General features: G+C 38.4%; 1 protein-coding gene across 3 annotated transcripts in view; it reads left to right on the top strand.

Annotated features, from left to right (window-relative positions):
• DENND1B (DENN domain containing 1B) overlaps positions 1–14,973 on the top strand; it is a 275,660-nt gene that overhangs the window by 118,435 nt on the left and 142,252 nt on the right. For all 3 annotated transcript variants that reach the window (XM_030572009.1, XM_030572008.1, XM_030572010.1), the window contains exon 4: positions 7,136–7,185. In XM_030572009.1, the coding sequence (XP_030427869.1) occupies positions 7,136–7,185 (50 nt within the window). The remainder of the gene's footprint in view (positions 1–7,135; positions 7,186–14,973) is intronic.

Genomic DNA, 14,973 nt, shown 5'->3' with positions numbered 1-14,973 from the left:
CAGTAGAGAGAGATCAGAGAGAGGACTGAGCTGCCTGGCTTTGCATTGGCCATCTTATGTGGCAGTATCAGGATTTCACTCTCTTAGGGCCTTAATGGTGAAGGGCTCAAATGTGAGAAGTTTGGCCTTGATCCAGCAAAGAACTTAAGTATTTGCTTAACTTTCAGCATCTGAATAATCTCACTGATGTCACTGCATCAGGCCCAGGTACTTAGCACAATAACAGCCTTCAGTGTTTTTTTTTTTTAATGGTCAAAGGAGGAATAAAAAGCATGATAGGAACTTTGAAGAAAGGAATTGCTGTGGGAGGGGAAAGGTTGAAAGAAGTTTGAATGGGTCCCAAGAAAGGAGAAAATTGGGAGTTGGAGGGAAAGAGACATGAGGGAGTTCCAAGAGGGGAAAGAGCTCAGGTGCAGGAAGAGCAAAGGGAACACCACCAGAATGACACCCAATCAGGGCATTTTACAGTGGGGAAAGCGAGAAACAGGGAATGCAAGGAGGAAGCAAGGAAGAATTGAGAGAGAGGCTACGTCTTCACTACCCGCCGTATCGGCGGGTAGCAATCAATTACTCGGGGATCGATATATCGCATCTCATCTAGACGCGATATATTGATCCCCGAACGCGCTTATATCGATTCCAGAACTCCACCAACCCGAACAGAGTTGTGTAGTCGACATAGGGAGCCGCAGACATCGATCCCACACCGTGAGGACGGTGAGTAATTCGATCTTAGATACTTCGACTTCAGCTACGTTATTCACATAACGTAGCTGAAGTTGCATATCTGAGATCGATTTTCCCCCGTAGTGTAGACCAGCCCAGAGAAACAGGTGAGATGCACTGGAATACAGGAGAGAACAAAGAGCAGGACCTAACTAGCAGCAGCTGTATTCAGCAACATGGGAAAAAGCAAGGAGGTACAAAATAGAATGGAGTGGATGTGTAAGAGGTAAAGGATTGAGAGAAGAGGAGTTGCTTCCTTTCGAAAAAGGGAAAAGGAGCTACAGAAAAATAAAAGGGTTAAAAAAAAAGATTGAGGGGAAAAAAAGCCTTAAGAAGAAATGAGAAAAGGAAAAATAACATGGCGAGAAAGAAAAAGGAAATAACGAAATAGAATAAGTGAGGGAGTAGTGGGGAAAGAAGATGTAAAAAATCTGTCACTTCTAAGTTACTGATTTTTATTTATGCTCCTATATGTGATAATATTTCCCTAGCAGATGTCCTATCTCTCCGCAAGTTTATGGGGATGGTTAGTTATTTTGAGCACCTGTTATATGAAGATTGATGGCTATCTTATCTCAGTTCTGTAGTTAAATAATTGGTGTTGTCATGGTTGCTACTTCTTAAAAAAAATATTTCTCCCCCTCCCCTGGGCAATTCTGAAATGTTTCTGGAGTGGACCTAGTGTACCTGTCTCTTGGTGTAGGATTAATCCCTTCTTCCTAAAGGGACACATTCTCTTTTCTATTGCTCTGCTTATAATTAAGGTGGTCACCTGGTTGTGGGTCTGCTTGCTTTCTTGAGGCCCAGTCTTGTGTTGTGGATCATACACCGAACCAGCTAGAATGGTACTGTTCCTTTTCTTAAAAAGAAAAAAAGTTTGAACTGAATGGGAAAATGGATTTTCCTGCCTCTGGTGAAGTTCAGTTCTGGATATATAAAGCATCCCTGCTAGGAAAGATAGAGGTGCTTCAAAGATAGAGGTGCTTCTAAAAAGCCAGTCATCCCTGCCCTCAACCCTCATCCATCCCATTAAAATACACCAGATTGTACATACTAGCAGCATATATTATAAAAAGAAAAATAAATAAATTTCTCTGATGGTATACCTGCAAATCCCCATCCAACATATTTTAAAAGTTACTCAGTTCAAACAGTGTGCTGTACCAAGTAATATGCTTAGTATAGTTTTAAAGAATCAAGTACAAAGAATTCTAGTGAGTTCACCAAACTCAAATCTGATGTAGAATTAAGCCTTGTCTATGTGGGAAAAATTTGTCAGTTTTACTGGTGTAGTTAAACTCCTTCCAAAGTGTCATAAAGCTGGAAAAAGGCACTCTTAGTGGAATGAGAGTGTTTACATAGTGGGTTTTGCTGGTATAACTATATTGGTTTAAATTCACACCTAAGCTAAATTGGTATGACTTTCCCATGTAGACGGCACCTTAGTCTTCATTCATTTATAGTTAGGCGCCAGTGTTTTTTGTTTAAAGAAAAATATAAATTTGTACATTCCCAAGTTACCTTTTCCATCAGTATGCACCCCTTTCTGGTATATAAGCGTTATTGTTTAATGTAATAGTCTCTCCTTTCAAGTTGGTAAATCAACTATCAAAATTCCATTATGCATTTCAGACTCCAACTTTCAGAATATGACATAATTTGAACTTCTTTGTTTATAGAGGATCATAAATCTGCTTTTTAGGATAAGATTGGGGTGAGCAAAGAATGTATCCTACAAAACCTTTATGAAAATGTATTGTATACACATTATGAGTGAAATCCTGGCTCTCTTGAGGTCAATAGGAGTCTTGCCATTGACTTAAATAAGGCCAGGATTTCACCCTATATTTTTAGCCATTTGTGGTGTTCTGGTTGAGAAGGGGATATTGAACAACATTTTAGTACTTTTAGTGTCTGACCAAAAGAAAATATGATTAATCTACTCTTGATGATTTATTTTACGCAAAATGAAGATTAATTAAAGTAGGATTTTGCATTCCGAGTATTGATCTGTGTAAGTTAATGAAAATCCTCTTCTCTTTGATGATGACTGTAATTTTTAAAATTCAGGCCTTGTCCTTCCTAGCTAGTAACGAATAAGGCTACATTTTAGTCATAGGTATTTTTAGGAAAAGTCATGGACAGGTCATGGGCAGTAAACAAAAATTCACAGCCCGTGACCTGTCCATGACTTGTACTATATACCCCTAACTAAAACTTGGGCCAGGTGGCCACAGGTACTCTGGGAGGGCAGTCCGGGGCCACCACCGGTGCTGGGGGGAGGCAGGCAGCAGCTCCCCAGAAATGACCGGCATGTCCCTGCAGCTCCTAACGGGAGGGAGGGCTGGGGGGCTCCAGGTTGCTGCCCCCACCATGAGCACTGGCTCTGCAGCTCCCATTGGCTGGGAACCACAGCCAATGAGAGCTTCAGGGGCAATGCCTGCAGGCAGGAGCAGCACGCAGAGCCTCCTGGTCCCTCCACCTAGGAGGTGCAGGGACATACCAGACAGTTTCTGGGAGCCCCCCCAAGGTAAGTGCTGTCCCGCACCCCAACCCACTGCCCCAGCCCCGAGCGCTTTCCCACATCCAAACTGCTGCTGCTGCTGCACCGGCTGCTGCAGAAGTCATGGAGATCATGGAAAATCACGGAATCTGTGACTTCTGTGACCTCCGTGACAGACACACAACCTTAGTAATGAATGTGATGCCAGTCATCTAACCGAAAGAGCAGACCAGTAATATTTTTCAAAAGCTATGCTGTGAGTTGGCAGGAGATTTTCTACAGCAGATGGTCATCATCACCTGTGCATTAAACATCATTCTTATATTCCTCAGCTCTACTTCTTTTGGATGATGCATATACCATGGTGATGGATGCCATATACTAATAACCCAGATAGATAGATGTACAGTCAAGCAAGAAAAAGAAAATCATTCTTATATTTTGGGTGCCTGCAGTGGCTTTCTTCCCAGAAGCATAGAGATCTATGTTTGTGCGAAAGCTGGAGGTATGGTACAGTGTGGTCAGTGAAACTGAACTGCCAAGAATTACTGGACTATAACCCTTATGGGAGGTACAATATCTGCTACAACACTATATAAATAAATAGACTATGCTGAGATGCTTCATGCCCTGCCTCTAGAATGAGAAAGTGACTTCCATTCCCCTTCTACTTGGGCTTTGCACAGGGGATTGGAATTTCACCCATAGTGTGAGATATTTCAGGAAAATAAATCTACCTTTTTGTAGTTGAGGGATTTTTGAAGCTTGCATAACTACACTAATGGTTTTGTTAATGTTTATATGTATATACAGAAAGTTTTCTGAAGAGTGAGGTAGTTGTCTGTTGTTTTAACTACAAAGTTAATTTGTTTATGCAAATATATGAGGTTTCCTATTTTTAAAGGCAACAATGTTATTGCTTTTAGCATTAGGTAAATACGTTGCAAAATAATTTTATTTTCCAAGTTAAACAGTATATGCTCTTCTGAAAGCACCCAAATCTAGCATTACAGGTTCCATAGATGAAAATAATCCACTAGAAGCTAGAATCAAGGATATTTCTTGTGTTTGAAGATTCATGTAACTTTTTCACCAGAGAAGAATAAATATTTGTGTTAAACCTTTAAAATGAAAAAGGATATAAATTAGTGCTCTTTTTCTAATGAGTACACATCTTTCTGTCCAACAAGCAGATATGTCTTAGGTGCAGGCCCCTAGAAATGAAGATCAATTAGAAAACTGAGTTCAAGTTTCATTCAGGAGAAAGGGGCACTGTACAATAAGTGTCAATTTTAAATATGTTTTAATACTTAATATGCATGAATACATATATGACATGATTATTTACAATTAATACATCCAAACAGTGTTTAGAAGACACCTAGAAAGCATCTTAGATGCATCTTATTTTTCTCCATTTTTTAAATCTGAATAGCACCTGTAATTAAGGGAGAAAACTGAGCCCTGGAAGCTAGGTAGGACTTCCATCATTGATCTGTGTAAACCCAGCTTACACTGTCAGGGGAGAAGCAGTCAACTGCTGAGCTGCTTTGTCACTGACATAAGCTGAGAGAGGATTTTTTTGTCTATACTGTTTATACACCAGTCTATAGACCTGCTGGCTGGTTGAATTTTAAAGAGTGCAGAGGTTTAAAGACTTGTCCCCTGAGGGATGTTCCTGCCAGTTGGGAAGCGAGCTGAGGCTGTGTTTTGCAGAAGTTGTGTGTGTATGTACGTGTGTGCTAGGAGGGGTGAGAGGCAGAGCAATGGCAAAGTACTATAGTTCATCTGAGTCTGAAAAATGTTGCATAATGTACTTTATGTTCTGTTAATCTTTCTTTTGTTTCCTTCCTTGTGCAGTAATTTTTTTTTTTAAAAGCTCCAATGGGAAACTTAGATGAAAATTGGAAGTACATTTCCCTCCCTATTTTAAATCAGTTCTGTAGTCACTAAGCAGCAATTAATATTGTTGGTAGTAAGACAAAAATTATGTTTTAAACTAAGATGTATATTAAAAGTGAAAATGGTTGAAGGTGGCAGGGTCCCTGTGTTGAGCTTTATTATCTGAGGACACAAAATTTAAAAATTAATTTATTTCTTTGACAGAAGAAAATTAAAATTTTGTGAGCCTGAAAGAATGATCTATTCGAAAATTAATAGTTACAAGTATGGACTGTTTTTTTTCTTTAGTTTGTGGAGTTTTTTAAATTGCTTTTTTTCTACTTTGTGTGTTTGTGTGTGTATGTTTTATTCCCTGCAATTTCCACATTGGCCCTTTGCTGCCAGCCAAAACTGAGACTGAACAGCAGTCTCGTTGGAGAATATTATATGTGCTATTAAATAGAAAGAGATTTTCCATAATCAGGAGAGTTAATATCCTTCCCCAAAACACAGCATATTACTTTCATCCCATTCTTTATCTCTGTTATCACATACGGTGAGAATCCCAAAGCTGCTCCAGAATTCAGGGACAATAGGGCTTTCTCATTCTTACTGTATGTACTAAGATAGTGGTCTATCAGGAAACACACTATATCCTTGAAAAAAGGTGTAAACATTTCACTCATGCAATGTTTACAGAGTTTTAAAATATACAGACCTTGCTGGTTAATATAATAATATTTTTCCATGTGTGTTTTACACTGTGTAAAACCTAGCGAATACTTAAGGTAAGGTGTGCATGCAGTGCAGTGCACAGGAATTTAACTGCATGATTTTTAGTATATGGTAGTTGCTGTCCCATCCGGCAAAGTGCTCAGCATTCTTTCACTTGAGTGAGTTTTGAGGGTTCGCAGCATCTCGGAGGATCAAGCACCTAAATCCTCACCCTTGTCACTGGAAGTTTGGAACCTGAACACTCAATCCTGCAAACACTCACTTAGTGGGATGACTGAAACGGGTACCTTTACATGCAGAAGTGCTTGCAGGTTTGGTATAGTAAGCAAGTGCTGCACATCAGTGAGCCAACTACATTTCATCATCAACGACATTCCACCTAAGTTTAAACATTTCACAGAGGACTTGTTTTCCCAACTGGTTTGCTGGAAGCAAGAAAATAAATACAGTTTTTGGATCTTGTAAGATCAGTGTTATACATTTATTCAGATTTGCTGACAGCTGATCTGTTAGCTCTAATTTTTCTAGAGAGGTCTTGTACTTCTTAAAAACATTAGGACATTTTTTATATTTTAATTAACACATTTTATTTGCCACTAAACAGCTTCTTAAATAAAAATGTGCAGAAAAGAAACACAGTATCCATTAAATGATGGTCTGAACACTGCAGGAATGGTCTTACTTTCAATTAATTAATAATGAGGTTTGCTTGTGAAAGCCTTACTGCTGTACTGAAGAGAGAACCATATAAATTTCTACTTTGTACCAAAAGATGATTTTCATCTTTTTCAGTATTTGACTATGAAACACATATAGAGTTGTTATACCTCTCAGTGATTCATTCTGCTGCCAACTTCATTCCCTTTTCTCTGCCTGCATTTTAATTGAAACAACATTTGTATTTTTGAGCCAGGATCTGTCAGAAGTCCCTGTGGCTAGTCTGTGGTACAAGTAGCAGCAGACGTGGCTTACCCATATGGTGCAGTGCTTCTTGTAAAATCCATATGGCCTTGTTGAAGGGAATCCCAGTAGGGATGTGAAGGGTGTTAATACCCTTCAGGCCAGGCCTTTCCCTCCTGGGGTTTCTATGGCATTGTCTTTGCAATCTGCCAAAGCACAAACTTAATTCCTTTTTAATAATCAATTATTTCAGTCCAGGAACGTGTGCTATATTTCTTGAAACCAAATATTTCTTTAAAATGTTTTTTTCTAGCAAACACTATAGCAGAAATACTTAAATAAAATGTCATTTTAAAATCCTAAAATTATTTCTGTAATCTGTATTTACAGGAGATGCTGCAGAGTGTGCCGAAGTTCTGCTTTCCCTTTGATGTTGAAAGGTTTGTGGTACAGTGATCATTTATTTAAAAATATTTAACTCAATGTATTCTAAATTATGTATCTGTTTAGTGAAATTGAAAATAACTTTTTGAAAGTCTAGACTTAAAGAAATAAGAACAAAACAAAATGCATTGCATCCTCTGGTATTGCACCTGGAGGCAAAAAGAATAAACACTAAACATTTTTTTCTTTGTTCTCCAAGTATGTATTTAGGCACTAGTAGAAAAATATAACAGTATAATACACCCTTGCTAGGATTTTAAGAATTCTCTTTTGATATAAAGCTGCATCCTGGCTTCCAACTTCCTCCAGCCCAATTGTAAACACCATCTGTGTAATATAAAGATACAAGATAGTTAGTTTCCTCCCAATATCAGCTTTAAAGAAATGGTGCAATATACCAGAATATAAAAACTCACTGTGCAGTTTTAAAAATAACCCACGATTTGTGTTTCACCTTAGATAAGATTTAAAAGAACTTCACTTACATGCCAGTAAGTGAATGTGCACGGACAGCAATGGATTTTTCTGAGGGTAGATTCAAGACCTTTGTTTGTAAATGGTAGTTCACCTTCCTGATATCAGTTTTAGTGTGGCTTCCGCATATCTGTTGTTACCCATTTGAAGTGTTCATACAAGATATTTTTCTATAAGCTCCAAATATTTATTTTACTTAATCAAAATGTTTGATAATGAGTTTAATGATTATTAATTTAACCAATTGTGTAGATTTGTAGTTTGGAAAATTCACATTGTGTCTGTCTGTGAGTCAGTTGATATTGTGTTACTGGCAGAAGCTTGGTTTGTACAATTAATGAATGTACACCCAGCTAGCCTTCAGATCTCACTGGTCTCAGTGGTATTAGCATCAGTTGCAAGATGTTACAATTTAGGAAACAGGGGACAGGAAAACTAATGCTTATATGGTAGTGAAGAAGGACTTGGAAGAGAAGCCAGGTGCAACATAGAACCTCACAAATACATGTTATCTGACAGTAAACTTGGTCACCTAACCTCTTAGATGTTGCGCTTCAGTTGAATTGTTTGGCTTTTGAACTGCTTAAACACATAATCCCGTTTACAAGTTTTATGACTCAGCCAACACTGTTGATAACGTTTTGTATTCGTGCATTAAAGCCTTTACATTCTTATGCTTACAATATGTACTGGCTCTGTGAGCTGAGATCAAGTGTAAGTAGTCTCTTGGTCTATCCAAGGCCATGATCAAGTGTCTTGATGTTTTTGGTCTTTTGGCCTCGAGATGAAAACCCTGTCTGTGTCTCTTGGACCTTGAAGTGAAAAAATTATCTAAGTTATATCTTTTTCAAGTTGATAGTGAAGGTGCAGCATGGAAATCAAATTTGATGATGACAGAAGCAGGTAAGTTTCTGTTGCTGCCATCCAGTGGCACAAAGCTAGTCAGTAGCAGTAGATAAATGATTTCTACAAATTGCTGTGTGTGATTGTTAGCTATTAACAGGCAAAGCAATGTCTGTAGTTTAGGTTACCTAGCATTTCCATTTTAAAGGCTCTTTTCAGTTTACTGTTTTCTCAAAGTTTTACCTGTTGGGCTGAGATTTGGTAGGTGTGCTCTGTGCAAGAGTGAGGAAAAGAAGCATTTATTTTTGCTAAGAAATTTTTTTTAAAATGGCTGTAATGCCCAGATACAAGATAATGGACATTTGAAATTTGGCAGGGACGTATTCTTTAGGTCATAGATGTGCTAATTATTGGTTTGGTGGGTTTAATTTGGACAAGTTATAGAGATTTAAAATGTTCATTTTGTTCAGGTATGCTGGTTTATTCTAACCATAAAACTGAGGCACTCCCAAACTTTCTTCTAACAATGTGTACACACGATTATCTAAACCTAGTAAAAATTTTCATTGAAAAGGTGACCTCTCAGAGTGCCATTGGTGTGCTTTTTTTATGAATATAACAAAGTAGAATAGAATCCCAGGTTTTATAGTTAGAGCATTCTGGAAAACAGTCCTCAAAGGAGAATATGAAAGGAGGCATGGCTCTGAAGGATTTCTGCCATTATACATATAATATAGAAAGGTACGAATAAAATGAGACAAGAGCTCTTGTCTCATTGATTCTCCATCTTGTACATTATAGAGTTCTGTGACTCTCTAGTATGATATGATGGAATTTCATTCTTTCCTCTTTATTTATTTTTTTTTAAAAATGGAAATCCATAAAAAAGTAGATTAATAATTTTTAAAATTACAAAGGTAAGCTCTCTGAAGTCTGGAAATGACAAGGTACCCTGCACATCCTACATGTTATGATGAAGTCTTAATTGTGTGATCACATATTACATCTTTCCACAGGACACCTTCCTAATTCTGTGCACAAACTGGGCAGTGAATAAGGCAAAACTATGTAGTGAATTGAGCTGGGTCCAGAACGTCTTGCCCTATTCACCATACTAGTCCTCTGATTTATCACAAATGAGATAAGAGCCTGCAAGAAAGGGAAGATCAAGGTAGTAGTCTGGGATCTATCCGATGTGGGTTCTATTTCTGCCTCTGCCACATGTTTCCTATATGATCTTGAACTTACTCTTTGTTCCTCAGTTTGGGATTTGTAAAATGGTGATAATATTTGTCAGCCTGTTAGTAGTGATGTGAAGATAAATTATTCAAAGGTGTGTGAGGCTCTCAGATACTTGATGAAAACCCTGGGAAAGCCTATAAAAGATTGAGTTCTGCAATCTTAATGTTCTTTTCATGTAACATTTTTGTATTTACTATTTAATGTTGTTTTCCTGGACAGAAACTCCACATTGTAAACTTTTACATAATGACCTAGTCACCTCAAAGAAAGATCATTGTTTTGAAGATGTTTTGTTTTGAGATTATCCCATGAACTTTTACTGTGTAGGCCAGTGTAACTAAGTGTGCCTCAGAGGTGCTAGTCTTGAGGGAAGAAGGTGATAGAAGACTACATTTTTGAGCCAGTGGCAGTAGCTTCCCACAGAAAGATTTGATACCTCCTTCCTGAGCCCAGGAGAAGGGTAAACACAAGGCTGTTGCTAAGGTCTTCCACTCACCCACATGGGCAGAAGCAGGAAATAGAGCTTTCGGATTCAGCACGCCCAGTAGGTGGAGTTAGGGAATTTCTAAACATGTTTGCAAATGTGGCATTTTGCTTGGTCACTAGCATTGGGAACTCCATGGCTCAGATAACAAAAGGAGTTTGTGTAGATGCATGAAATATCTCATTTGTGTATGTCGTGTCAAACATGAGTGCACTACATGTATACACCAGATTGTTGTTATCCAGTTGCTCAAAAGTGCTGGACTGTTGTCTTTGGGCCAAATCTTACACTTAGTACACAGCTTCTGGATACCCCAGACTTCAAGGGAAGATCTGTGTGGAGGGAGAGGTGTGGGTGCAGAGTCTTCATCAGGCCACTAAGCATCAGTAGGGTAACTCTGCAACAGCTTGAGGCTGCAGTAGCCCCATGTACTCTTCCTTCCAACTCTTGCAGGGTTGAGGAATGGCCAGTGGATGACCATAGTTAGGGACCCAGTGCCCTTGCCCGGCTATTTCATCACCTCACCATGTAAAATTTCTGTATGCTGGGGCTGGTTACGTGGTCCAGAATCTGTGTCACTTCACTTTGCAGTGGAACTGCATCAATTCTGCCACAGCCAAGGTCTTCTGATAACGTATGCTTTGTTTCTTTAATTGATTTGTTTTTGTGCAGAATGCTCTTTTGGGATGAAAAAACCAACCAAAGCCACAAACACATAAGTAAGGGTAGAGGAAGCAGGGCAGATGTGGTAAATAATTAAGACATTATTCCTTCTAATATGAGTGGAGGCTAAAAATCTGTGATCACGACTTAATTTAGCCACGGTACAATAAATAAAAACTGAAAAGCAAACCAAGGGAGGACACAGTTGTATAAAGTGCACATCAGGATTTTAGTTTTTAATTTCAATTTCTGTACTATTGGTGATTTAATTGGTGATTTCATTAGTGATGACTGTGGTTGATTTTTTCTTAAGAGAAAAAGTCAAACCCATACATATAAGTTCTTATGAGTTTACTCAGTTGGTGCTAGGCATTCTAGGTCTGGTGTGTAAATAAATAATTTCAGACTTTAATAAATGACACTCAGTTGCATAATAGTTGTAATAGCTCCTTTGGTACCATTAATGGGTGGCTAATTTCAAATCTGTTTATCATGGGGATTCCCTTCTTCTCTCCTTTTCATATGGGCGGAGGGATTCTATCATTCAGGGTACAGGGTGTTTCTGCATTTCTTTTGTATTGTTTGCCAAAACAACTCTGACACAACTTCTTCCTTCTTTCCTCAACCAAATTAAACTAATCAGTTCTGTTTCTCCTCCTTCTCCATGTCTTTGTGTTCTTTGCCTGTAACTGCTGTCTGTCTGTCTGTCTCTCCTATTTCTTCAGGGGCCTCACATTCCCCATTTTCTCTGTCAACTTGTGTTCATCATGGTTGTCCTCCCTCCAGCCAAAGAGTCTCAGCTGTGGCTCCCTATAGAATCCATGACTGCAGATCCCTTTAATTGGTCAGAGGGTCACTAAAGTGCCATGCAAGCTGTCTCATCTCTCCTGTGGCTGCCTTCATGGTATTTGTTGCCCAGGGTGTGAAGGATCATATTCCGTCCCAAACTGCAGTATGTAAGCCCTAGACTACTCAGTCCTCTTTCTGCTTTGAATCTCGTCTCCTTTCATTTATCTCTGCCCTCTAATCCTTTCTTCTTACCTTCTGTTTATCTCTTTTTCCCCCTTCAGCTTGTGATCCTTCTGTAGAGCACCTCCCAGAAGAAGAGAGTACAGTAAATGTGTGCTTGCAAGTAGCACATTCCCAGAAGTATCACAAAGAGTAGTGAAGTGACACTGATATACCTCATTAATTTCACCTGCTGCTCTTGCTGTGTCACTTGGGAAGCATTATGTGCTGGAGTCCTACTACCCCTGCTGGTACATGAGGAGAAGGAAGAAATCTAAGAATGGAGGATCACTCCCATGCTTTTGGATCACACTTAGCCTCCTGTGCATAGCATTTCCCCAGTGACAAGTAGGATCAACAAGTGAAAATGGTGGGATGATGTCACTTTCACTTTGCTGCTCCTGGTTGATGCTGTTTTTGTTGATATGTCTAGGGGAATTGCTAGATGCAGCAGCCCAGGTGTGATCTGAAAGCATGGTAGTCAGTGGATGTGGGAGGTCACTGGATCTACAGTCCTCACAAAAGTACCTGTGTAATTTATCACATACAGAAAACTTGCTTTAGAAGTAAGTAATGAAAGTGCATTTTCAATCCAGGCAAACACTGAAAATAAAGGAAATGTAAAGTTAAAGTGATTCCACTATACACAGCATCCCCTCTATACTTCACTCATCCGAGATCAATGTACAGTTTTAGCTGTGACCATAATATATAGTAGTTAGCTAGTCTGTTACTGCATACTTTATTACTAAAGACAATGTTTATTAAAGTTTCAGTCCATATTTGCTTATACATAGATGATCTTTGTTAGAATGGAAGATTATATAAGTTTTCAGGGATGTGGAAAAGAAATGTTAGATTGTTGTTGAATCCTTGTGTTGTATAAGATATGTATTCTATATATCTATTGAAAATGGCTATTCTATTACATTTTGTATTAAGACTTTTTTTGTCAAGTAACTAATTTGGTCAAGCAAAGGTTAGAATTAAGGTTGTGATCCAAATGGATCATTTAGTTATTTTGTGCAGACTGAGAATATAGATGTGGATAAATTATCAAATGAATGATGGAATCACCTTATCCTGTTCAATTTGGTTTCTTTCAGTTTTTATGTCGACTGAAAAATACATTTTAGCAACCTTAACTCTGTTAACTATTTTTTTAATGTAGGAGTTTCCTATAAAAAGGAAGGCAGAAAAGAGGAATGAGAGAGTGAGTGAAAGATCAGTAACAGAATATGTAACAATTTGCATTTGTTCATTTTACTCAAGAAGAGTGGACTGCATTCAGTTAAAATTATCTGCTTTTGACCAACACTTTGAAAAATATTTTTTCAACCGGAGCTAGACCAATTAATTCTGTGCTCAATAATGAAATGTGGAACTATATGTAATCATTTATATGTCACAACGATCTGAGGAGAATTTTCACCATGAGGAAAGCTTGCAGCAGCTATCTTTCTAGTTCTCTGGTAATTGCAGAAATGACTGTTAAGGATTTCTGTAAGAGACACCTGGGTCCAAAGAAGCTGAATATATTAAACTAATTGAATTTAAACGACATCACTCAAAAGCACTTTAATCAGAGAATTTATCACAGCATGATGTATACAGTAGGTACATGAATTGGAAGTGTCAACAGTTATTTGTATTGGCAACATTTGCTGAATTTTCATAAATTTTACAATATATGGTTAGGTTGAATTATTATTTATATTCAGACATAGTATCTCAGAAATTTGTTATGAGGCTTCAATTGGATCAGCCTGTGTTCTAAATAAAAGGAGAAACTCCAAGCTCTCTTTAATCAGATAGGAACCCAGGAATTAATACTATAGATTAGGCTTCGATCCTGCAGTCTGATCCAGATTGGGGGACACTTGTGTCTGTGTGCAGCCACACAGAAGCAAATAGAGCCCACATAGTGTTGAAGGTTTGCTTGCACAATTTTTATTACAGCATCAGAGGCTTTATCATTTGGGGAAGGATGGATGAAGGGGTCTGTACTTCTTGCACTTTTTTTCTGAATATGCTAGGTTTGTGCATAAGTGTTCTTCTTTGGGAAGCAATTTCCAGAGATAGTGGACCGCTACTGAGAAGGTCTTATCTCCAGCATAAAGCTCTGTTGGCTCAGACAAGTGTAGATGGTATCAAAGATGCTGAGGTGGTCCTTCAATGTAACCTCCTACTGAAGCAGTACATTAGAAACACATAGCTATGGATAGCAAGGAGAAATTATTATTTTTTTTTATTTATATTGCCTAGTGGCTGCAACCCCACTGTGCTAGGCATGCTATACACATACAACAAAAAGACAATTTCTTCCCTCAGATGATTCAGTTTGAAGTATAAGACTTTGGACAATAGGATACAACAAGCAAATAGGGAAAGCAAAAGTAAATGAGGTGATTATGCTAAATATACTGTGATCAGTATGTAACTACAGACCAGCCATTGCTGAGTGAATTATGGGTATCAAAGCAGCTGTGAGTTCAGGGAGAGATTTGAAAGAAGATATTCTAGTGCAGATTTTTATAGGGACATCCTCTGATGCAAAGGGGCAAGGTGCTGGAGAAATCTCAGAGGTATTCACTGGAAAAGTTAACTGATAGGCAATGCAGGTTGATGTTGCTGACAGAGCAGAGACAGGGGTTGACAGCTATATACCAGATTAGAGGTTCTAACTGTGAAAAAGGCCCTTGAAAGTAAAGGCAAGTAGTTGATTATTTACCCACATATTCAGATAGGGCTCATGTTTCAGTGGAGCCAATTTATGTGCAGATAGGTCCTAATCAAATTGGTCCTTTGGAGGACCAATTTGTTATGAATGTCAAACCTGACATGTTATTGCTTGTTCTATGTTTTTTTTATATGGTCTTGATGCTGTAGAATCTGAGCACCTTCGGATTAAACAATGTGACTAACATTCATTGAATGTAGTTCATTCTTTCTCTCCTCTTCTCCACATGCAGAGAATTTTGTGTGCAGTGTAGTGCCCCCCTACTCTCCTTAAATGTGTGTGCTGCTATGTGTTTATATGACAGAAGGCAGGTTAAAGAAGTGTGTCTTG

The sequence above is a fragment of the Gopherus evgoodei genome, chromosome 8, assembly GCF_007399415.2.
Source record: "Gopherus evgoodei ecotype Sinaloan lineage chromosome 8, rGopEvg1_v1.p, whole genome shotgun sequence".
NCBI lineage: Eukaryota > Metazoa > Chordata > Testudines > Testudinidae > Gopherus > Gopherus evgoodei.
Note: the sequence above shows the minus strand (reverse complement) of the source record. Positions and strands in the feature narration are given on the sequence as shown.